The following is a 24,477-nucleotide window of genomic DNA, read 5'->3' on the forward strand; positions in this document are numbered from 1 at the left end:
GACAACAGGCTAGTCAACCTGTTTCCTCAAGTTGTAAAAGCATACAGTTTCACAAAGTTGACATGATTTCTTGAAGGAAGACAAACAAGCTCTGTACTCTTGTTTTTCAGGGATAAAGTAGTAAATGCACATCATGGATGAAATTTATAAGATCGCTTCCACAGAAAGGATCCAGCAGTTAGAAAAAGAACTGGCTATGCACCTGACTGACCTGAAGTCTGAGATAGAAGAACGGGAGACTCATCGAGCTTACAGGTAAATAGTAGTAGTGACAAGGCATGGTCTTCAGGGGCTTTAGTCCCCACTTTCATCCCATAATCTTCATCCGTTCCCTCTTCTTTTTATATAGACAAATGGTCTTATCTCAAGCTCAGATTTTATGGCTGCCTATAAGTTTTCCCTAATTCTAGAATTGCCAAGGCACTTAGAGGCAACATCCTCCCAAAGAAAATAGAAAAGTGCTCTTACATTTCACAAATACCATTGCCTTAAAGTTCCAGAAGCTATCATATAAATCATACTCATTGAAAAGAGGTCTCATTTAATCCACAAGTATTTAATTGAATTTGACCTTGATTTTGAAGAGAAATACAGAAACTGAAATAATGCTAGGTGTTTGCTAATGAGTTCTGCAAAATGGTGTTTTATTAGGAGCTTTTGTGCAGGTAAATGCTGCCAATGATAGCAATCTCTTTTAGAGAAATAGAGTAACCAGATCAGCCCCAAAGTTGCAAGTCTAATGGGCTCAAGACCTTAAAATCCCTCCATTTCTGTTAGTGCCTCAATGGATCAAGAGGAACAATAGGAGGTCCTTGTTAGGTTGAGTAGCTGAGTAAACACAATGTGGATGATAAGGGTGGGAGAGGAAAGATCAGGAGAAGAAGCAGTAAGGAGGTGCATTACTACTTCACTCCAAAGATGATTCTGAGGAACCAGTATGAGTGTGTTTTATAATTTGGTATTTAAAGCCATTGGGTGTAGGAAGCAAATCAAAGATTTATGATGAAGTGAAAAGGTAATGGAACCATGCAAGCCATAATTTCTCCCAACTTTGGTTTCTTTCTGTGAAAAATGAGGTTACAGATGTGAACGTTGCCTATCTTTTAAGGATCAAGTGAGATAATGCACATTAAAGCATTTTGAAAACTGGAAGACACCATACAAAGATCAAGTTACAGTCGATATTGTTACATTTTAAATAACTGGTGTCAAAAAACTGGCTCCTCTTTGTACATTGTCCTAAGATAGGCTTCCTGAAGTCTCTTTTATCGTTTAGAATCTCTGGATACTTGTATTTCTCTACTACCCCAAACCACTAAACATGGCCTGTGAAAGAATCTACCTATTTTTTTTAAGATTTTATTTATTTATGCATGAGAGACATATACAGAGAGAGCCAGAGACACAGAGACACAGGCAGAGGGAGAAGCAGGCTCCACACAGAGAGCCCGACATGGGACCCGATCCGGGGTCCCCAGGATCACGGCCCGGGCCGTAGGCGGCGCCAAACCGCTGCGCCACCAGGACTGCCCAAGAATCTACCTATTAATCTGACAAATACTGAGCAACGTCTGCTTGCCAGGTGTTGCACTAGGTTCTGGAGTCCAAGGAAAATGTAAAATGTCCACCCTAATGATCACTCTAGCATTTTCATTCCCCACTAGATTGAAAAAATTTATTGAGAACTGTGGGATAATAGTGCCTTGGTCATTTTTCTTTTCCACATTCTTTTGTCAATTTATCACCATAAGCCCAAGTCTTTGCAATGGTTAAGTGTCTCATTATTGCTTGCTGAATGAATAAACTAGTGAATGAATATTGAATAAACAATACCTGATGAACAAATAGGTCAGTCTCATTTTGTGCATTGACATACTCACCACCAATCTCACTCATGGGCACTTTGAGATTAACAAATGGAAAACATTATTTGACTAAGAGACGGTCTGGCAGCCAAGCCCAGGACACTGCTCAATCTTTTACATGCCAGAGAAATAGGAAGATAAGAAGGCAGAAAAGGGATGGGCTCCTCTGTTTCCCTGACTGCCTGTACCCTTTCTAGTCAGTTATCCGTTCTCCACCTCCATGAGGCTGCAGCCAGGATTCAGGTACCCAGTAATCACAGAAATTATGGCTTTGATTTAGTAATGCTTTTCCTCTTAAGACCCTTTCAGAGCTTGCCTTATTGTTTTTCATCAAAGCCAAGACATGAAGAGATAAGGGAGGCATTATCTCCAACTTCAGTTGGAAATTCAACACAAATGGCTCAATGAGGGATCCCTGGGTGGCGCAGAGGTTTGGCGCCTGCCTTTGGCCCAGGGCGCGGTCCTGGAGACCCAGGATCGAATCCCACATCGGGCTCCCGGTGCATGGAGCCTGCTTCTCCCTCTGCCTCTCTCTCTCTCTCTCTCTGTGACTATCATAAATAAATAAAAATTAAAAAAAAAAAAAAAACAAATGGCTCAATGAATTGCTTCAACTCCTGCAACTGAGGGACCTCCTGACTGGTCTTTTCACAGGACCACTCCCCCCAGTGAGGGGAACTGCTGACAAGTATACAAATTAAGTATTTTCATCTTTCCTTAAAACTTCCCCAGGAGGGGATCCCTGGGTGGCGCAGCGGTTTGGCGCCTGCCTTTGGCCCAGGGCGCGATCCTGGAGACCCGGGATCGAATCCCACGTCGGGCTCCCGGTGCATGGAGCCTGCTTCTCCCTCTGCCTGTGTCTCTGCCTCTCTCTCTCTCTCTGTGACTATCATAAATAAATAAAAAAAAAATTAAAAAAAAAAAAAAAAAAACTTCCCCAGGAGGATTAATAGGGTCATACCAACAATATTAACCTAGATTTTGCTGCCCAAAATCCCTCTCAAATCACTAGGTGGTTTCTTACATGTGTTTCACAGCTACCTGCTGTGGCTTCTTTGCCAATGTTTGTAGAGTTTCATCTTAAGACAGTGATGTCCACACCAGGGGTGCTGTCCTCTAATTTCTTAAAGCTGTCAAACCTTGAGGTATATCTTACCCCAAATGGGGGAAGCTCCCTTCTTCCTGCCAGAGGGTCCCATGCCATTACTGGGCCCCACAGCAGTGCTGCTCGTGCCTTCTCATGTCACAGCCCATGGTGCAAACAACTCCTTTGTAAGTAGGCTCGGACAAAAGAATTTCGTTAAAATAAATTGCAAAGCAGTTCATGTTTGATAAATTAGCAAGAACACAAAAATAAAAACATTTTGTTAAACTTATAAGACACTAGTTTTACGTGGGGTGAGATAGATGTCTGATAAGCACAGTACCTGTTAGAGATGAGGTTACTGGAAAAGTACAGGTGTGGGAAAGAAAAATCTCCACCATTGTGCCTCTTTCTGTATTCAGGGATTGAAAATAGGTAAATCACAGGTAGTAAGAAAGACCATGTTTGCGGCAAAGGAGAGGAAAATTGGCCCAAGGAAAATGTTAGCAAACATGAGGTATACAGATTCAGACTATGAAGCGTGTGATCTTTACATGCTCTCAATAATCCGGTATAATATGACGTAGTTATTTAGAAATGAGCAGCTGTGAAGTTACAGATTAATCAGGGCCTATCTATAATTTGGCTTATGACAGTTTCTATAATTACAGCTTCTATTGCATAAATCTTTTTACAGCTCTGTTCAAATACCAAAAGACATTTCTTACTTTAGAAGAGAAAGGGAACTGGCTCTAAAGAAAACCTTACAGGTAAGTAGGAGAGTATAATTGTAATATACAATTGTATCATAATACAATAGTTGGATTTTGCTAACTTTCTGGAAACATTTAGCAGGAAAACTTTATTTTTTGCAAACAACCAGCTGATGTTATTGACAGTGTTATGAGAACAAAACAGCTAGATCACTGCTAGATCAAGAGCAGGCCACTACTTCTTTGGAGATCTCTACTTTTTGTGAGGTTTTAAAATTTTTAGTTTCTTGATTTGTGATATTAAAATTTGTTATTTAGGGATCCCTGGGTGGCGCAGCGGTTTGGCGCCTGCCTTTGGCCCAGGGCGCGATCCTGGAGACCCGGGATCGAATCCCACGTCGGGCTCCCGGTGCATGGAGACTGCTTCTCCCTCTGCCTGTGTCTCTGCCTCTCTCTCTCTCTCACTCTCTCTCGCTCTCTGTGTGACTATCATAAATAAATAAAAATTAAAAAAAAAAAAAAAAAAAAAAAAAAAAAAAAAAAAAAAAAAAAAAAAAAAAATAAAATTTGTTATTTGGAAACTGAAGGATGATAGTATAATGTGTTGTGTAAAAATTATCAGAAACTGTATGTCATTTGCTGTCATAAACAGTGATAATGTTACTTCCTTCTTTTTGTTTGCCTTCTCTTGCGGTGGGCTCAGGTGGCGGAGTCAAAGCCCCTTGTTGTTCAAGCAGATGTCATGCAGAGGGAGCTAGAGAGCTGTCTAAGAAGAGAGTACACCCCTGAAAATTTACCTTTGCTTCTATTGCAGGTAAGAGTCATGTGGCAATGTGAAAAACAGATCTGGAAATTGATAGAAACGTATGAACAAAGTTGGCTTTCTGGTATATACTTTGGCTAGGGTAGGATTTTCTCTACCTGTGTAGTTTGCAGCACTTAATTAGTATAAATTCTCTTCTTTGTTAGAGACCCATGTCTCTGATATGTCCTAGTTCAGTTTAGTTATAGTCATAAAATGATTGACTTTCTATCAATTACTCCTTCTACTGGTATTATGAGGCAATACAATACTAGGAAAGTCTCAGTCCTCAAAAAGTTGTTGGCTTAGCTAAGAAAGATGTTTCTGGAAATATCTTTTAAGAAAATAACTCAAAATGTGGTAGAAAAAGTTTTCTATAAAGATTACTACTGCAGCATTATAATAAAAGTGGGAAAATCAGAAATACCTACATATCTAACACTAGGAGAAATATTTAAGAAAAACAATATGATACTTGATAGAATATCGTTCTGCCATTCAGCATTTTTTAGCATAAGAAATTATTATGTTGGAACGCCTGGGTAGCTCAGTAGTTGAGCATCTGGCTTTGGCTCAGGTCCTGATCCCAGGGTCCTGGGGCGGTCCCGTATCAGGCTCCCCATAGGGAGCCTGCTTCTCCCTCTGCCTATGCCTCTGTCTTTCTCTGTGTGTCTCTCATGAATAAATAAATAAAATCTTAAATAAAAGAAATTATTATATAATATTAGATAACAAAAGTGTCATAATAATGGTCACATGATATGTAGAAAAACCACTTGATGGACATAGATCAAAATGTTATCAATCACTGTCTTCGGATGGCAGAACAATGAATTTCCTCTTTTTATATTTATATATTTTCTAAATTTCTTATAATAGGTATGTTGTTTTGATTTTTAGATTCTTTGTTCTTTTGTGTTATGAGTTATATCCTCATTAGGCATACAAATTAGTTCATTAGCAACTAGTTAGCAATGAATGAATAAATGAATCACAAAGAAATAAAAGATGTTGAGATTCTATTTGCAAGTTAAACTTTTGTCATTATCTTCATTCAAAATTCATTCTCTTTCCCTCTTATTCTGGCATTCTTCATTCTTTTGTGTATATGGGTGATTCTCATGGAGAGAAGGGGAGAGTGGAAATGGTGGACCTTTGGTGAAGTCTGGAGACGTTTTGGGTTGTCACAATTTGGGGAGGGGAGCAGATTGCTACTGGTATCTAGTGGGAAGAGGCCATCGATGCTGCTAAACATACAACTATGCACAGGACAGTGCCCACCACAAAGAATTGTCCTGTCCCAAGATGTCAATAATGCTGAATTTGAGAAACCTTGGTATAGCCTAAGTTTCTGTATGATGTCATTTATCTTCTGCCTAAAGAACTTACTGTAACATTTCTTTTTTTTTTTTATAAAGATTTTATTCATTTATTTATTCTTGAGAGACAGAGAGAGCGGCAGAGACACAGGCAGAGGGAGAAGCAGGCTCCATGCAGGGAGCCCGACACGGGACTCCCTCCTGAGATTCCAGGATCACGCCCTGGGCCGAAGGCAGGCGCCAAACTGCTGAGCCACCTGGGCTGCCCTGCAACATTTCTTATAGTACAGATCTGCCAGGGATAAATTATCTTTTTTTTTTATGTCTTTATTTAGCCTTCATTTTAGAAAGATATTTTTGTTCAAAGTAAATTCTAGGTTGATAGTTTTTCTCTTTATCACTTTAAAGATGTTGCTCCATTGTCTTCTGGCCTGCTTAGTTTCCATTTCCTAACACAATGTGCCCTTCTGTTCCGTTTGCTTTTAAGATTTTCTCTTAATGGTTTTAGCTATTTGTATGTTCCTTGATGAGTTTTTCTTTGTATATCTCTTGGTTGGAATGGGCTGAACTACTTGGATTGTGATTTTATCATTTTCATCAATTTTTTAAATTTTTCAAATATAATTTCTTTAAATATAATTTCCATCTCCTTCCTTCCTTCCTCTTGGACTCCAATTACACATTTGTTAAATCACTTCATATCATTCTATAAGTCAGTGAAACTCTGTTAATTTATTTTCAGTCTTTTTTTTTTCCTCAGTGCTTCATCTTGTAGTTTCTTCAAGTTCACTAATCTTTTCTTCTGTACTGTTCACTAATCTTTTCTTCAAGTTCACTAATCTTTTCTTCTGTACTATTAAACTGCTGTTAAGCCCATCCAATGAATTTTTCATTTCACATATTATAGTTTTCTTTTGTAGAAGTTCTATTTGACTGTTTTTGATATTTTTTTCATTTCCCTCTTTATTATGTTCACATTTTCCTTTTAATACCTGAACAGGCTGGGCATGTTAGTAATAGCTCTTTTAAAGTTCTTGTTTGCTAATTTCACCACTGGTGCCATTTCTGGGTCTGTTTCTCTTCATTAGTTTTTCTTCTGCTTTTGGGTCACACTTTCCTGCTTCTTTGTGTGTCTAGTAATTTTTTTTTTACATTGGACATTGCAATCTTACATTTTTGAATGCTGATTTTTGGGGGATTCTTTTAGAGAGTATTGGACTTTATTATGACAGACATTTAAGTTGTACATCAGTTTTATACTTGATGTCAAGCTTTATTAGATCAGATTTAGAGTAACATTCACTTAGGGTCATTTATCCTTATTACTAAAGTGTGACTCTTCTGGTGTCTACACTGGATGCGTCAGGTGTTCAATGAGGACTCTTCACTCTGTGTGATTAAAACTTGAACATCTCTTGTCCCTTATAAACTGTGAGATCTATTCAGCTTACAGTTCCCTAGTCATTCTTTGCATGGCCTCATGGAGTGTCACCCTCTGTATGAATAGCTTAATAGCAAAAAAACTCAAAGAGATCTCTATGCAGATTTTTGGAGCCTTTCTCTGCATAATATCCCCCTTTCCAGTACTCTGTCCTGCAAACTCCAGCTGACTCGGTCTCCTAAGCTTTGATGTCTTTCTACTTAACTAAGAGAGACTATCGTGCTCTGCTTGGGATTCCCTTTCTTACTCCCTTGTTTAGAAACTGTCTTCTTCAGGCAGAAAACCGAGGTAGTTGTAGGGCTCATTTAATTTGTTTCCTTTTTCTCAAAGACCACAGTCCTGCATTGTGAGTTGTCTCATGTCAGAAGATAGTTGTCTCGTTTATTTTGTCCTATTTTCTAGTTGTTTATGATAGAATGATAAATCTGGTCCTACTTATTCCATCATAGCCATTATTATATTTATTATCATAAATGAAACATTCAAAAACGGTAGGTTTATTTAACTATTTTTAAATCTAAATAACATTTCTAGTCTAAGCTGAAAAGCTGAAATCTTACCTGTAATGTGCTTTGTATTTTTTAGACTCATAACTTCAGTTTTTAAGAAATTTTGAGCTTAGCCTTAGACAATTGTGCAGGCTATTATGTCACTGGTAAAATTGTTCACTAACTGAAAAATGAAACTGTAGTCTGTTAGATTGGCAACAGATTATATAGGTTTAGAAATACATACTTGCTTTATTTAAATTTAATGATATCTTAAGCTAGGTTTCTTAATTTTATGATCTTCGTGTAGAAAAATCTATCTTTCTGAAACAACCAGAGACTGATTTTCCTATTGTTAGTGTTCTTAAAACTTAATTCAGTCTTTGAACTATAATTGTATTCTAAGTGTTAATTTTTATTGTTGTTTTTGTTAAAGTATTATACAGAGAGAATTACCCAGCTGGCCCAGAGTAAATATTTACACATGCTTAGATGGAAGAGGTTTTGCCAGCACAGTAAGATTATGGAGCAACTTTATCCTTTTTACAAGGTAAGAAACCTAGAAGTAGAATCTGATTCTAGGTTTGTGGGCTCTTTTTTATAGTGAAACAAAATGGTCAATACATTTGTACATATTATTAAATATAGTCATTATACCTGTACATTAGATCTCTAGACTTATTCATCCTTCATAACTGCAAATTTGTATCCTTTGACCAATATTTCCCCACCCTCCAGCCCCTGGTAACCACTGTTTTAGTCTCTGTTTCTATAGTTTAACAATTTTTTTTAATTCATCGTGTAACCATTCGGTATTTGTCTTTCTCTGTCTTACTTATTTCACTTAGCATAATGTCCTCCAGGTCCATTCTTAATGTCGCAGTGTTAAGATTTCCTTCTTTCCCATAGCTGAATAATATTCCACTATATATGCCACATCTTCTTTATCCACTCATCCATAAACAGACTCATAGATGGTTTCCATATCTTGGCAATTGGGAATAATGTTTCAGTAGATGTGGAAATACAAATATCTCCTTAAGATACTAATTTTGTTTTCTTCAAATATGTACCCAGAGATATACCATAGATTATATAGCATTCCTATTTTAATTTTTTGAGGACTCTCCATACTGTTTTCCATAAGGGCTGTCCCAATTTACGTTCTTACCAATAGTGTATCTTGTCAGATTTTTAAGTCATGGCTAAAGATGGGAAAGGAACTAATGGATGCACCTATTTGCCTCTTCTACCAGTGGCAGAAGATAATGGCACCTATTTTTAAGGATGAGATTTGAAGAAAACTTTGTATGATAAAAAATGCATTTTTCTTCATGGATTTGGCCTCTTCTGCTATAGTTGAACAGCTATGAAGCCACCCTCAGTTACCAAACATCTGTAGGCACTGACTGTGCTAAGTCTCTCTCTCCTAAGAATGTGACCACTGCTATTGTCAGTCAAATTCAGAAGAATGTGAAAGATCTTTGATATTCCAGAAGCCTCTTATTTGGCTCCCAAATAGCATTACCCTATACTTGGAAGCACATGACCCAAGAGAATAAGGTTTGCAAATAACCATGTTCTGTCTCTGCATTACTTTTAAACAGAAACAAGTTGCCTACATTATGGAGGAGTACAATGATGCCCTTCAGAGAGCTGAAAGATTGTCTGTTGCCCGAGAAAATTTCCTTACGGGAAAAAATAATCCTTCTAACTTAGTGACACAAGAAGACCTGACAATTTATACAAAGTGGTTTGTGTGTCACCTACATTCACTCAGGACTATTCACCACTACCTACAGGTGTGTGAAACATAGTTATGTGATGATGTGGTGCCCTCCCATGATGGTCAGCATTGTTTATTCACATTTGTCAACTACTTTTGGATTGTCACTGTTTCTGTATTCTACTTACCCTACAAATGACAGGAAAATAATGAGTCATTAGCTTTTTTCTTTGAAACTTTTGAAAACTTTTTTTTCTGAAAGCTTGCTTTAATGAAATTACTCCTCCGTTAGTTTTCTCAAAGATGTCTCTGTTATATTATTTCATATTCACTCTGCAAGTTCTTGTTTTCATCAGCTTGTTCAGAACTTATGATGTTCAATTTAGACCCACTTTTTAATTCAGCAATATCTAATGAGGGTCTAGTGAGGGTCTAATATATGCCAGGTATGTGTCAGGGCCATGAAGCAAAAACATGGTCTTTCCTGAAAAGTAACTGGGTCCCAGGCTGGTAGGAAAATGGGCAAGTAAATAGTCAACTGAAATACAATATGGTAAGAGAGAATAAGTATAAGCACAAAGTACAGAGAATCACAGAGGAGACGCACAGAGGAGGCTAGGCTAGAGACATCAGAAATGAGTGATTTGATCATAGTTTCATTTTGGAAAGATTATTATTTTGCCACCTAAATCTTTTCCTGCTCCTCTATGGCTTATCTCAGTGATAAGATACAGTTATCCAAACCAGAAAGCTGGCCATCTTCCTAACTTCAGGCCTTCCCTAGTTAGTCACCATCGTGTCTCCCTCTGAAACCTCTCTCCCCAGTCATGTGTATAGTAACATTCTGCTCATAAGTCCCCATCCCCCACTAAACTGTAAACTCTTTGAGGTTGGTCCCACTACTTACTCTTCTTGATATCACTAGCACCTCACACAATGTCTTGTCATCATCCATTATGGATGCTTGATCAATGTAGATATGCTTGGAGGTTAATATTGCTTAGCATTGGTGATCGTAACAGGTCTCTCAGGTCTAGATTTAGCACCTTATGTTTGAGCAGGTGACTAAGGCCCAACTCTGCCTCCTTCTCCTCTATCAAGTGTGAAAGCTTCTGTAAGAATTGAGTTGACTTTTAGCCTCTTGGTTGTGCTTTTCTGTAGTCCCTCCAGTATTTGCCTATCTCCAAAATGTTGAATATAGCTGTCAATGAAGGTCCTGAGGCTGATCAGGAGAATGAAAGGGTCTGGGTCAATGACATCGACCCTAACATCCAGGGTTGTGCATCTCCGGGCCCGGTGAATACCAGGATTTCAGGTAAGAAATTAGTCTTCTTTCCACTAGGATAATGTGGAGAAAGAAGATTGTGGTTTTGCACATGTGTTATTTTGTCACATGATCTTGCTTAAAGCTTTTCTATATACCAAGAAGTTATACCTTCTTAATAAATAAGTATCAACGTAATATCTTCTGATGGAAAAAATAAGTATTTTTCTTAGCCATTATTATCTTCATCTTTATAACTGGCAAATAGAAAAAGAAGCAATGAACTTCAAGTTGGGAGCACTGGGTTCTGGACATGTTTTTGTCATGGCTTCACTGTGAACCTGCATGTTTAGGTCATTTCATCTCTTTGGGCTTCAATTCATTCATCTTCAAAATAAACCTTTCAGATTAAGTTTTGTCTAAGACCTCTTTTAAGTTTTAATATTACATATTTTAAACTGGTATGGAGGTTCCTCAAGAAATTAAGAATAGAGCTACCCTACAACTCAGCAATTGAACTACTAGGTATCTACCCCAAAGATACAAATGTAGTGATCTGAGGGGGCACCTGCACCCCAATGCTCATAGCAGCAATGCCCACAATAGCCAACCTGTAGACAAAGCTGAGATGTCCATCGACAGATGAATGGATAAAGAAGATGTGGTATGTATATACAATGGAATATTACTCAGCTGTCAAAAAGGACCAATACTTAACATTTACATAGATGTGGATGGAACTGGAAGGTATTATGCTGAGTGAAATAAGTCAGTCAGAGAGAGACAATTATCATATGGTTTCACTCATGTGTAGAATATAAGAAACAGCACAGAACAACCATAGGGTAAGGGAGGGAAAACTAAATGAAAAGTCATCAGAGAGGGAGAAAAACCATGACAGACTCTTAACTATAAAAAACAAACTGAGGATTGAAGGAGGGGATGTAAGTAGGGGGATGAAATTAGTGATGGGCATTAAGGAGGGCAGGTGATGTGATGAATACCAGGTGTTTTACACAACTGAAAAATCATTGAATACTACATCTGAAACTAAGGATGTACTTTATATTGCCTAATTGAATTTAAATTTAAAAATTTTGATAAATAAAAAAATAATTTCCTTATGTGAATCAATATAATGGTCTTCCTGCCCTTATCTTGTATTATAGAAGACTAAGAAACCTAATTAGGTTTCTACTCTGAGTGACATATTTGCTTGGGATGTGTACAGAGTGACACAGGAGCACCTGAAGAGACAGCCAACCTAGTTGTGAGGAATCAGTGAAGGCATCTCAAAGGAAAGGAGTCCAAAATGAGTCTTTAGAAATGAACAAGAGTGAACCAGGCAAAAGGAGATAAAGTCTCACTCTCTAATTTTCTGGTTAATTTATAAATCATTCTCTTAGTTTACCACAAAGGAATTTAGGTAGTTCTGCTCCCACGAAGTCATTCTCCAAAGGATCTGTTGAGTTTCTCCTACAGGCCATGTGACAGAGACTGGTCCTTGCTCCCTCCCTCAGAAAGCCAGCCTCAAGAGTTTGTCAGATAGGCACAGCCCAATGTGGCACAGCCTGTAAATTATGGCAGAGGATGTTGGGTAAAGCAGAATGCCCCTTTCTTTTAGCAGAGGAGATCCTGCCTCCAGTTATCTTAAAGGACGTTCCATTTTCTCTCCCCAACTAGTGCTTATTGGTCTTCATGCTCTTGATTTTGGGTTTTTAGGGCTGACGAGAAGAGAAGCTGCTTTTTTCCTGCCCCAACACGTGACTGAAAGAGAAGAACTGACACCTCAGCTGGGGGTTCTGCTCTCCCATTTCGATATCCCCCATGACTTGGAAGAGCTGAGAGATGCTGCTCAGGAAATCGAACTTTTTAATTTGGTACTTGATGGACTCTTTCTTAATACAAAGATAGGTGTTTGTGAAAGAAAATACTACTGTTTGCCACAAAATACCACTATCCTGCCACAATTGTTTCTAGAGTGATAAACTGTAATAGTAATAGGTAAGATTTAGAATGGCGGGTAGCCCTGGTAGCACAGCGGTTTAGCGCCGCCTGCAGCCCAGGGTGTGATCCTGGAGACCCGGGATCGAGTCCCACGTCAGGCTCCCTGCATGGTGCCTGCTTCTCCCTCTGCCTGTGTCTCTGCCTCTCTCTCTCTCTGTGTGTCTCTATGAATAAATAAATAAATAATTAAAAAAAAAGAAATAGAATGGCAATTGAACTTCCCCTCTATTAAGAGTATTGGGACCCTTGTATATATAATCCAGAGGGATTGCAGGATTGATTTTTCTGCAGCATTTAAAGAAAAAAAGTAGGTTGGAGTCCATAATAGATGATGCAAATGTAGCCAAGATTCGGCAGATTTGCATAATGGAGTTGTCTAGAGTCTCGAGCCCTTTGATCCTCATGATGTGTTATAATAGCTCTCCTATTGGCAAAATGCTTTATATTCAATAGAGTTCATATTGCATAGTGATTTTTAAAGTCAAGCAGTCTGCTTTGCTATAACACAGTGTGCACTTCCTTTAAAAAAGCCTCATGTTAACAAAAACCATGTTAAAACTTATTTCAAAGGTAAAAATAAGATTATGTATAGACAGCTTCAAGTTTATTATACCAAGTTTTCAGCCAAAGCTTCAACAATAAAGATATTTCTTTAGCTCTGGGCTTATAATATTTGCAAGTATGTATATTTCCTAGGTAAAAATAGTAAACTGATTGATCCAAACAAGCAAAAATAAAATCTGAATGTTTTTGAGTGCTCTTTGTGTAAGAAGGAGCCACTGTCTTCTCTGTCATCACTTGCCTTGACATTCAGGTTTCACTTCCACTTGTGCTTGTTCCAGCATGATTTTACTAGGATTGTTTTTGTATGTAACACAGGTTCTTTACGCTCCCTAAAACTGGTAGTGTCACATGTACTCAGGTTTCTTCGAAAGTGATGATGTTTTAGCTTTTGCCTTTCTTTTCATATCACCAGCAGCACTATCTACAATAGAGCCCTTCTTTTTTTTTAAGATTTTATTTATTTATTTGAGAGAGAGAGAGAGAGAGAGAGAGAGTGAGTAGGAGGGAGAGGAAGAGAGACTCTGAAACAAACTCTGAGCTGAGTGCAGACCCTGACGTGGGGCTCCCTCTCACGGCTGTGAGGTTATGACCCAAGCCAAAACCAAGTGTCAGACGCTGAACCAACTGAGCAACCCAGGCACCCCTACAACAGAGCGCTTCTATGGGAGTATCTTTACCCTCATTATCAGCAAGTATTATGAGATAAATACAAATAAATACAAAATAAATACAAATAAATTATAACACAGTAGACTATTGTCAATGATAACAAAAGAAAATGAGGCTGCTGAGCCAACTTGTTCCCAAAGAATAACTTGTTTCCCTTATATAGTGATAGTTTCTATTTCTGACTTTCTTATAACAGTATTATATGCAATGCTTGTGCTCACAGGGTAATCACATTACAACAGCTTTTTTTTTATGTGTAGGCAGAGTTCTTATATTTGGGTACTGTTTATTCTGGTTCTCTATCTAATTCCTTAGAGCAGGGTCAGCCAACTACAGCCTGCAGGCCACCATCTGTTTTGTTTTGTTTTGTTTTTTATATAAGTTTAATTGAAATTCATCCATGCCCATTCATTTACATATTACCTATGACTGCTTTCACACCACAACTGCAGAGTTGAATAGTTGCAACAGAGACCTATGTATGGTCTGCAAAGGCTAAAATATTTGTTATTTGACTCTAAGAAAAATACTGCTGCCCTGGCCCTAGACTAGCACTGTCTCCTTGAACTTCCTGCACTGTTAGATATGATCTGTATCTGCACAGTTCAATATGTTAACCATGCAGCTATTAACCACTTAAAATGTGGGTAGTGTAAGTGAAGAACTAAAATTTAAATTTTATATAATTTTAGTAAACTTACATTTATTTTTATTATTTTAAATTTACATTTAAACGTTAAACAGACACATATGACTAGGGGCCGTAGTATTGCATAGCACAACCCACAAGTTACCAGCATTAACTGAAAGAATCTTTAGCTCTGTGACAAATTGAACTTACTCTCACATTCCAGAATCCTTTATTAAGCCCCCAGTATGTGCCAGAACCATGGTAGGTTCTGTGTGCATGCGTGCGTGTGTGTGTTTGTGTATGTAATAAAATATATATAAGATTGACCATTTTAACCATTCATAAATGCACAGTTTAGTGGCATTAATTACATCCACATTGTTGTGCAACCATCGCCATGTGACTCCTTCTTGAGATTCACAGTCTGTGCCCTTGAGAAGTTTACCAGGTAGTAAGGAAATCATAACGTATTATGGCCAGTACAATGAGGAAGGTACTACCATAGGCTCAGGAAGCCTGGGCCCGCTCTGGAGAAGGGAAGAAGTGTTCTACATTTTGGCGGGAGGCATTTATAAGACAGAATGTGCTAGTAGCCTCGGTCTGAAAATGAAGGGTGAAGGAATTGGCTGAGATACCCTAAAAACTTTTAACAGATCCCAACATCTGGAACCTTCTCTCTAGCAACATCCTGGTCAGTATTCTGGGACCAAGATTTATCTAACCTTTGGATTTTCTAGTTTGTCAGGTAGACGAAAAAAGAATGTATTTCTGAAGGACAATTTTACTTCCCATTTAGGGGCCATCTCAACTTACATATAAATAGATATATTACATAATTTCCAATCTTTGGAACAGATATTCAGAACAAGTAACACTTCCAACACAGTTATGGCAATGAGCTGACTTAATACCTGTCCTCCGCAGGATATACATTCAATGCCTGTTACTGTCACAGAGTCATGATTCATTAATTAGTTTAACTCCAAGATTGTCCCAAAGGGAATCAATAGCTATTTTTGAAATTGCCTATAATCTGAGACTTTTTCTGCATTCCACTTCTCTCTCCTTAATCCTTTTCAGGTTTCCCAAAAATTTCAAAGCATCTTCATGGAGCAACAGACAATGCAAACATTTCCAGAATATGATGCTGAGATAGATAAAGTAGAGAACTTGGGTTTGGCAGGACCTGGTATGACCTTGAAAAAAAGAGCTAACTGGATTTCCTTTATAAAGGTAAGGAGACCTGTGGTGACAGTCACCTGTCAGTGATGTCAGCAGTGTCACAAAGTATCTTCCACACTAGCCAGGCAACTTGGCAGTACCAGGTCTGTCAGGTCCTAGTGCCCCCTCTCCTCAATGCCCTAAGCAAACTGTCCCTAGGAGGAAGGGTAGGTGCCTGACCTTGTACACCAGGACCCCCCAGCTCCTCCCTGCCTTGGGTCCATGTTGAAATTAGCCATGTTGACCTGCCTTCTCTGGAAAGTCCCTATTCTCCTGTACTCTCTCTTGGGTCAGAACTCCATTCTTCTTGTTAGTGATCTTGGTTACTTGGCTAGAACCAAGAATAACACTCAAATGTATAATTGAATTGTATAAATCCAGCTTTTTAGTAAAAAACTATTCACTGAGTATATACTATGTCAGGAATGACTCTTGGTTCCAGGGGTACACAATTCACAAACAATACCAAGTAAGCAGATTAAATAAGATGATTTGGGGTAGTGGTAAGTATAGTTGTGATTCTCATTGTTTGGGGGTAGTTATGTCCTATAAAGTTGCCACAAACACTGAATTAACAAATACTGAACCATTTATTGCTCATAGGGGAAATACAAGGTTAGGTACATCAACTGATTGATACGTAACCTTGCTTTATGTGTGTTTCTGTTTAAAGATACTTTATTTAATATATGTTTTTGATTCGATAGTATTGAACTCATGGCCAATAGCACTATAACTCATGACTGAGTAAAGCTTATCAAACATAAACATTTCTTCTCTAAGACATATCACAGCCTTCCTGTACTTCGGAGCACTAGGCTACACTTCAGCAATACACTTCGGGGCCATTTTAAACACTGAAATCACCACCAACAACAAAAAAAAACCACAAAAATATAGAAATGTGCCACTAACTAGACCACAAAAAAGACACTTATTTACAGAATGAGAGCTGAAACAAGAAGACAGAATGTCACCTTGTATGACCTTGGCTGAGAACGTGGAATTGGGTGATTCGAATTTTTCACCATTCTTCACATGTCCATGAATAACCAGGATAGGTCTGCCAGTATTGATTTCGGGGGGTATGAACAAATTTTAGTGAGAAAAGTTTGCAAATACAAAATCCATGAGTAAGAGGATCAACTATATTATGTAGGAAAGAAAAGTCTTACGTGATAAAGGTGAATGGAAGGAAAGGAGAGAAAAATCAAAGATGACTCCTAAGTAGTGAGGCTTATGCAAATGGGTGGTTGGTGTAGGGAAAGCCAGATTTTCTGTTCTAGATTGTCATATTTGCCTTCCAACTATAAGTATCAAGGAGATAGTTGGATACTGGAACTTAGAGCTAGATATAAATTTGAAGGTTATTAAGTATATTGATGTTTTTATAACTATAGAGCTAATTTTTAAATATGCCCTGTTAATGGGTAAGGTAAAATTTTATATGTAGAGTCTTTGTGGTAGAACTTCTCTCACTCTAAAAATCAAGTGTGGTGTCCAATACTGATGGATTTAGGGTCCCTCCTGCTCATGGAGTGTGCTGTGTTGTCCCAGATGAAGCTAATGCATCTCATAGGCTAGGCACCAAGAGGATCTGCCACTCCCATCTCGCTCCATGCATCTGTGAACCCATTAGACCCTTTCTAAGACTTCACATGCTCTAATCAACCTTCTAGCACCAAGGCATTTCAGAAGGTCCTTGAATCCCTTTGCTTGCAACTTTTATTGCTAACCATTCTGTTATGTTGTAACTGTGTGAACATGTTTGTCCACTAGATTAAGCCAAAATGTGATCCTTGGCAAAAGAAGATTTTGACGAAACTGAAAGAACGGAAAAGAATAGATGTATTGATGCAACTCCAGGCAAAGTTTTTGAAAGTAAGAAATGGCCATATTCCCTTGTAGATAAAGTTCTTGCTAAAATCATTCTCAGAAAATTGAATTTTCTTTTCCTTTTTCAGAAATATTAGCCATGGATTCACTATGAAGGCTTTATTTGGAACTTTCTAATCTAATTGCCAAAATTTTATAATCTTGTTAGTTTTCAGTAGAAAGTAACAAATTTTCCAGCTTTGGCACCAAAGTCTCTGTGCAACACTGACCTAATAGCACAACCTCCTTGAGTTTGTTTCCTCATTTGTGAAACAAAAATACTGTACGAAATTATCTTTTTATTGCAAAAAGCTCACAGTATAAAATTTCTCATCTTAATCATTTTAAACACACAGTTTAGTGGTATTCAATACATTCACACTGTCATGAAACAGATATATTGGAACTTTTTCATCCTGCCAAACTGAAGCTCTGTACCTATTAAACAACAATTCCCTACTTCTCCCCACAGTCCCTAGAAACCACCATTCTACCTTCTGTTTCATATATATAAAGTCTCATATAAGTAGACTCATACAGTATTAGTCTTTTTGTGACTGGCTTATTTCACTTAGGACAATGTCCTCAAGATTCATGCATGTGAATGCATTCATGTGACCAGACGTCTTCTCCCTTTTTTTTCATAAACATTTTATCAGATTTTTTTTTTAAGATTTTTTTTTTTACTTATTCATGAGAGACACAGAAAGAGGCAGAAGCAGGCTCTCTGCAGGGAGCCGGTCATGGGACTGGATCCCGGGGACTTTGGGATCACGCCCTGAGCCAAACATAGATGCTCAACCACTGAGCCACCCAGGCATCCCCATTTTATCAGCTTTATTCACAATAGCCAAAAACTGGAAACAACCCAGATATATTTCAGTGGGTAAATAAACTAATTGTGGTGCATCTTGTACCATGGAATAACAGTCATCTGTTAAAAAAAAAAAAAAAAAAGAACAAACTAGCGATATACCCAAGAACCTGGATGAATCTCCAGAGAACTATGTGAGTGAAAAAAAGTGAGTCCCATTAAGACTGTATGAGTCCATTTATACAATACTCTTGAAATGACTAAGTATAGAAATGAAGACAGATTCGTGGATTGTAGGAGTTAAGGGAAGACTGGTGAGGAAGAGAGAGGAATATGGCTATAAAAGAGCAACATGAGGGATCCTTGTGGTGGTGGATCTCTTCTATAAGTTGACTGTATCAATGTCAATATCCGGGCTGTGATACTGTACTATGGTTTTGCAAGATGTTAACATTGGTAGAAATGGGGTGAAGAGTACATGGGATCTCTTTTCTTAAATGGTGGTAAAATACACTTAACATGGAATTTTCTATTTTAAGCATTTTTAAGTGTACAGTTCAGTGGCATTAAGTACATCCATATTGTTGAGTAATCATCACCACCATCCATCTCCAGGACTCCTCACCTAGAAAATGAAACTGTATATTCATTAAACAACAACTCCTCATTCTTCCCTTCCCTTACTCCCTGGCAACCACCATTCTAATTTCTGTCTCAATGAGTTTGATTACTCTAGGTACCACCTATTAGTGAAATCATACAGTACTTGTCTTTTTATGACTGGCTTATTTAACCCACCCAGTTTCACCCATGTTGTAGGATATATCAGAATTTCCTTCCCTTTTTAAGGCTGAATTATATTTCCTTGTGTATATCCACCATATTTTTATTTTATATTTATTTATTTATTTATTTATTTATTTATTTTTATCCACCATATTTTAAAAAATCTATTTGTTGATGGACATTTGGGTTGCTTCCACCTCATGGCTATTGTGAATAATGCTGCTATGAACATGAATATGTAAATACTTTTTTGAGATCCTACTTTCAATTCTTTTGAATATAAACCCAGAAGTAGAATTGCTGGGTCATAAGGTCATTCTGGTTTTTTTTTTTTTTTTTTTTGGTCATTCTGTTTTTAATTTTTTGAGGAATCTCCATACTATTTAACATATCAGTTGCAGCATTTTATAATACTATCAACACTGCACAGGAGTTCCATTTTCTCTGCATTCTCACCAGCACTTGTTCTTTCCTTCCTTCCTTCCTTCCTTCCTTCCTTCCTTCCTTCCTTCCTTCCTCCCTCCCTCCCTCCCTCCCTCCCTCCCTCCCTCCCTTCCTTCCTTCCTTCCTTTCTTGTTCTTCCTCCTCCTCCTCCTTCTTCTTGTTATTAGCCATCCTAATGTATATGAGGTGATATCTCATTTTGGTTTTGCTTTGCATTTCTCTGATGATTAGCGATTTTGAGAATCTTTTCATATGTTTCTCAGCCATTTGTATATCATATTTAGAAAAATGTTTGTAGCAGTCCTTTGCCCATTTTTAAATTGCATTATCTGATTTTCGTTGTTGTAGTTGTGGTTGAGCTGTAGGAGTTCTTTATATATTTTGGATATTAACCTCTTATCAGATATATAATTTGCATATATATTCCCTCATTATATAGGTTGCCTTTTCACTCTGTTAATTGTATCCTTTGATGGACAGAAGCTTTAAAGTTTTATATAGTCACATTTGTTTATTTTTGTTTTATTTGCCTGTGCTTTTGGTGTCATATCCAAGAAATCATTGCCAATTTCAATGTTATGAAGATTTCATAATCTGTTTTTGTCTAAGGGTTTTATAGTTTTAGGTCTTATGCTTAGGTCTTTAATCCATTATAAGTTAATTTTCTGTGTATGGTGTACAAAAGAGGCTTATTGTTCATTATTTTGCATGTGGATATCCCGTTTTCCTAGAATCATATTTTTAAAGGTTTTTTTAAAAATTTTTATTTATTTATGATAGTCAGAGAGAGAGAGAGGCAGAGACATAGGCAGAGGGAGAAGCAGGCTCCATGCACTGGGAGCCCGATGTGGGATTCGATCCCGGGTCTCCAGGATCACGCCCTGGGCCAAAGGCAGGCACTAAACCGCTACGCCACCCAGCGATCCCTTCCTAGAATCATTTGTTGAAGAGACTGTCCCTTCTCTGTTGAATGTATTGACATCCTTGTCTAAGATCATTTGGCCATATACTCGAGGGTTTACTTCTAGGCTCTCTATTCTATTTTCTGTTGGTCTGTATGCCCAATTTATTCCAGTACCACACCATTTTGACTACTGTAGCTTTGTAATATGGTTTGGAATTAGAAAATGTGGGTCCTCCAACTTTGTTCTTCTTTTTCAAAATTACATCGGCTATTTGGGGTCCCTTGAGATTTCATATGAACTTTAGGATGAATTTTTCTACTTCTACAAAAAAAAGCCATTGGAGTTTCGGTAGGGATTGGACTAAATGATACTTGAAGTCCCTTGCGATATTAAAATGACTGAAATACCATAATACATATATCACTGCCATTGAAATTCAACTCTGGGACTCTTATTTGATCTTTTACCCCCAGAAGAGGAAAAGGAACATTTATTCAGTACCTACTACATGCCAGGCATTCCTGCAGCAATCCTGGGAAAGACATCATTAGTGTTCTTGTTAGGCTGACTTGTTCTGCTCTATGTGCTGAAGTCAGGATTCCAGCAGAGATATGAGCCCAGGCCTGTGTTCTTACAAAGCCTGCACCTTCCTCACACTACCCAGCTGCCTCTTCCTCCATCTCCTGGAGTTTCCTAATAGCAAACTGTGTTTGTATCCAAAACGATGGGTGTTTATCTTTTCATTGATGCCACAGCACTTCCAGGGATACAGTGTGCTATTGTGTTTAGAGGGTTGTCACAGAGTTTTAAATTTAAATATTTACGATGTTGAATGGATGGGCATAAGGGAATCATGATGTTTGAGTCTGATGTTATTTATTTTTTAACTGAATAAAGCCCCACCTGGAGCTTCTTTCTTTTTGTGTCTATGTGACCAAATTCTTGCTGAGAAGAAGGGAATAACTCTTTTCTGAACCATTCCTTTTCCTCTCACTCTACTTGAGATTTCCAGCCCTGAACGAGTAATGCAAGTGCTCCAAGACCACGCTGCAAAGACCATCATGCTGGCTCCATCTCATCCAACTTTTGTGGCTTCCCAGGGTTTGCATCAATGCAACTATGACCAAATCTGGGAGAATATTTATAGCAACATCAACCTCTACCAGGTACGACAGGAAGAAATAACCAATATGCCTTTCTATTCAACTCACTACCTATGTGTAGACCTTAGAAATTTACTTTGGTAATCTTTCAGAGACCATCCCCATAAAAGCTTTATTAACCAGCCAGGATTGTTTGTATTATAAAAAAGACTAAATGATAATTAAAAAGAGGGACATAAAAAGGTGTTATATAAGATCTTGCTGCTGGGACATACACTAACCACTTCATACCAGTACAAAGCTGCGCACTCTAGTGATAAACACCAAATGAGTTGGACAATTGTTAAACATTGTGAGTGTTTAGAGTCACAATGGTCCCCCCAGGGTTGATTTTTTGGGGAAAAGCCTCTTGAAGGAGAACGAAATTATACTGGACTTGAGGGGATCGTCAGGCCTAGGGAAGTGATGGTGGAGAGGGAAGCAGATCCTAGGAGGGAAGCATGAACACCAATGCAGAGAAGACACTGTGGAATGTTCAAGATCAACTTGGTTGAGTGAAAGATTCATGTGGAAATATAGGGAAGAGAAGTTTTTTTAAGGGGAGGAGAGAGCAAGTTGTGAATGCCCATAGACTTCAGACAAAGGAATTTGTGCTTTATCCTACAAGGGAAGTGACATATACAAAGCCTTATTTTTTTAGCAAGATTGATGTGGCAGCAAGGTATTAGTTGGATTGGAAGAGGGAGAGACTGGAGGCAGGGAAGCCAGCTAGATAGCTACTACATATGATAGGCTTAAAGTTTGGCAATGAAAGGCAATTTCTACACAAAGCTATTGGGTATTTGTCTTTACAATGACACTATAACATTTTTAAATAATCTGCTATTGTTTATTCATTGCTTTAAGGGAAGAGTTTTGTTTTCTTTGCTTATTTAAGATAGGAATACTCAATATGTTTATGGTCTGGGAGGAATGGGCAGTGAAGAAGAACAAGAGATGGAAGATATGAAAGGGTAAATTTGAGAAACAGATGACCTGGGAAAGAGGAAGGGATGGGATGAAGAAACCAGTTGAAGGAGTAATTTTGAGAAAAGGAGAATAGCATTACTTCCCTTGAGGTGAATGAGATATATAGAATTGTCGGGTACAAAAAGGTAAGATGTCTTAGATTGTAAATGGCCCTGGCCCTGGTTGTTTCAGAGAAGGGGGGGGGGAGGATGTCTGCATTAGTGAGATGGAAGATTAAAGTGATATGTGAGGAGGTGGATCACTGTGGGAAATGCCAGAAGGACACCAATGAGAAAAGAATATAAGGATGATCATGTAGCTAGAGGGCCCAGTTGAAGTAAGAGGGCATGACTTTTAGTGAGCCTAATCTACATAGTAATCCTGTTAGTTTCACCCCTAAAAATAATTGTAAAAATTTATACATAAAGTCGAAGGCATCAAGAAGTTTAGTAGAATGCTAGAGAGAGAAGCCAGCACTGCCATGGTCCATCATCCCAGGCTGGGTATGGAAGAGAGTGAAACCTAAATGAGTTACAGATTGGTTGGAAGCAAAAACGTAAGTGCATGCATGTGTACACACACACACACACACACACACACACACACACACCACAACTTTTACAACTTTTCAACCTGTTTAGATAAGGATCTAGAGAATCTAATAAAAAATGAGTTGGCCAAACAGATCGGACACAGATCCAGGATATCATGGAATGGATCTACCTGGCCTCTGAATTCCCTGCCAGTACATGCAACTACCAGTGACACTCCTCAGCTTGCATCTTGCCAGAGTACAAAAAACAGCATCTTTCCTATCCCATAGCCATTTCACAGTGAAGTCTATGTCACCTGGAAGACTTTGTACTGGCAAGGGGACAAAACATCCAGCTCTTTTGATTTTTGAACCAAACTTAAGGGGAAAGAGGTAGGGAGTAGGAAGGTTTGGAGGACGTTGAAGGCAGAGGCATCCCAGACCTCTGCTCCTAGGATCCTGGACAGTCTGCTTCTTGATCCTGATATAATCCTCCCTTACCTGAATTCTGGTTTTAATATCTGATGGCCACCGCAAGTCTGTTTTCCTCCTTGACTTGGAGAATGGGGGAATTAAATTCCTGGAGGCCAGATGAGGGGAAAAAGAGGTGAATATGAGTAAGGAAGAGGTAGGAGGCAAAAGAAGAGGGAGTCAGAGGTGAAGAGCTTCATGTTTGAAGTCATGGAGAAGTGATGGTCCGGGGTCTGGCTAGGCCAGCAGGCCAGAGATGTAGCAGTGCCCATGGGGACTCAGAGGACAAAGGAGGTTATCATGGAAAAGCAGAAAATGCAGGGCAAGACCAGGAGATGATGGCTCAGGTGGGTGTTGAAAGGCAGAAAACCCTAAGCAACAGTGTGAGGAGCCCAGCCACACAGTGGGGAAAACTGACACTTCCTGTCATTCTGTGTTGCTGCTTCCCTCCATTTGCAGATGAGATGGAAAGTCAGGATATGATGAAATACAGTCTCTGCTTTCACCAAAGTCTGTTTTGAATGTAGTTGCCCAGTGTTAAATAGGAGGGGGAAAAAAGAGAGAGAGAGAGAAAGAAAGAAAGAAAGAAAACCACTTCCTCTGGCTATTTACTGACTTGTAAATGTTGTTCGTAGAATTGACCAAAGGGAGAAAAATGTGAGCACCTATTTTTCAAGTTGATTTATGGTAAACAGATCCTAAAAAGACTTAGGTTACCTATAGATTTCAGAGGTGGAGCCTGAGG

At 38.4% G+C, this 24,477-nt stretch overlaps 2 protein-coding genes across 2 annotated transcripts in view; both read left to right on the forward strand.

The window, feature by feature from the left end:
* The first annotated feature begins 133 nt into the window (after positions 1-133).
* LOC129512426 (putative uncharacterized protein C6orf183) lies at positions 134-17,578 on the forward strand. Its single transcript, XM_055329630.1, has 9 exons — positions 134-255; positions 3,647-3,719; positions 4,366-4,476; positions 8,149-8,262; positions 9,320-9,514; positions 10,600-10,753; positions 12,425-12,582; positions 15,654-15,762; positions 17,574-17,578. Exons 1-9 carry the CDS (start codon positions 134-136, stop codon positions 17,576-17,578), a joined length of 1,041 nt encoding a protein of 346 aa, XP_055185605.1.
* Positions 17,579-22,693: 5,115 nt separating this feature from the next.
* Positions 22,694-24,477, forward strand: part of LOC129512427 (uncharacterized) — a 38,531-nt gene continuing 36,747 nt past the window's right edge. The window contains exon 1 of the mRNA XM_055329631.1: positions 22,694-22,734. Coding sequence (XP_055185606.1) covers positions 22,694-22,734 — 41 coding nt within the window. The remainder of the gene's footprint in view (positions 22,735-24,477) is intronic.

Source organism: Nyctereutes procyonoides, unplaced genomic scaffold (genome assembly GCF_905146905.1).
Source record: "Nyctereutes procyonoides isolate TBG_1078 unplaced genomic scaffold, NYPRO_anot_genome, whole genome shotgun sequence".
NCBI lineage: Eukaryota > Metazoa > Chordata > Mammalia > Carnivora > Canidae > Nyctereutes > Nyctereutes procyonoides.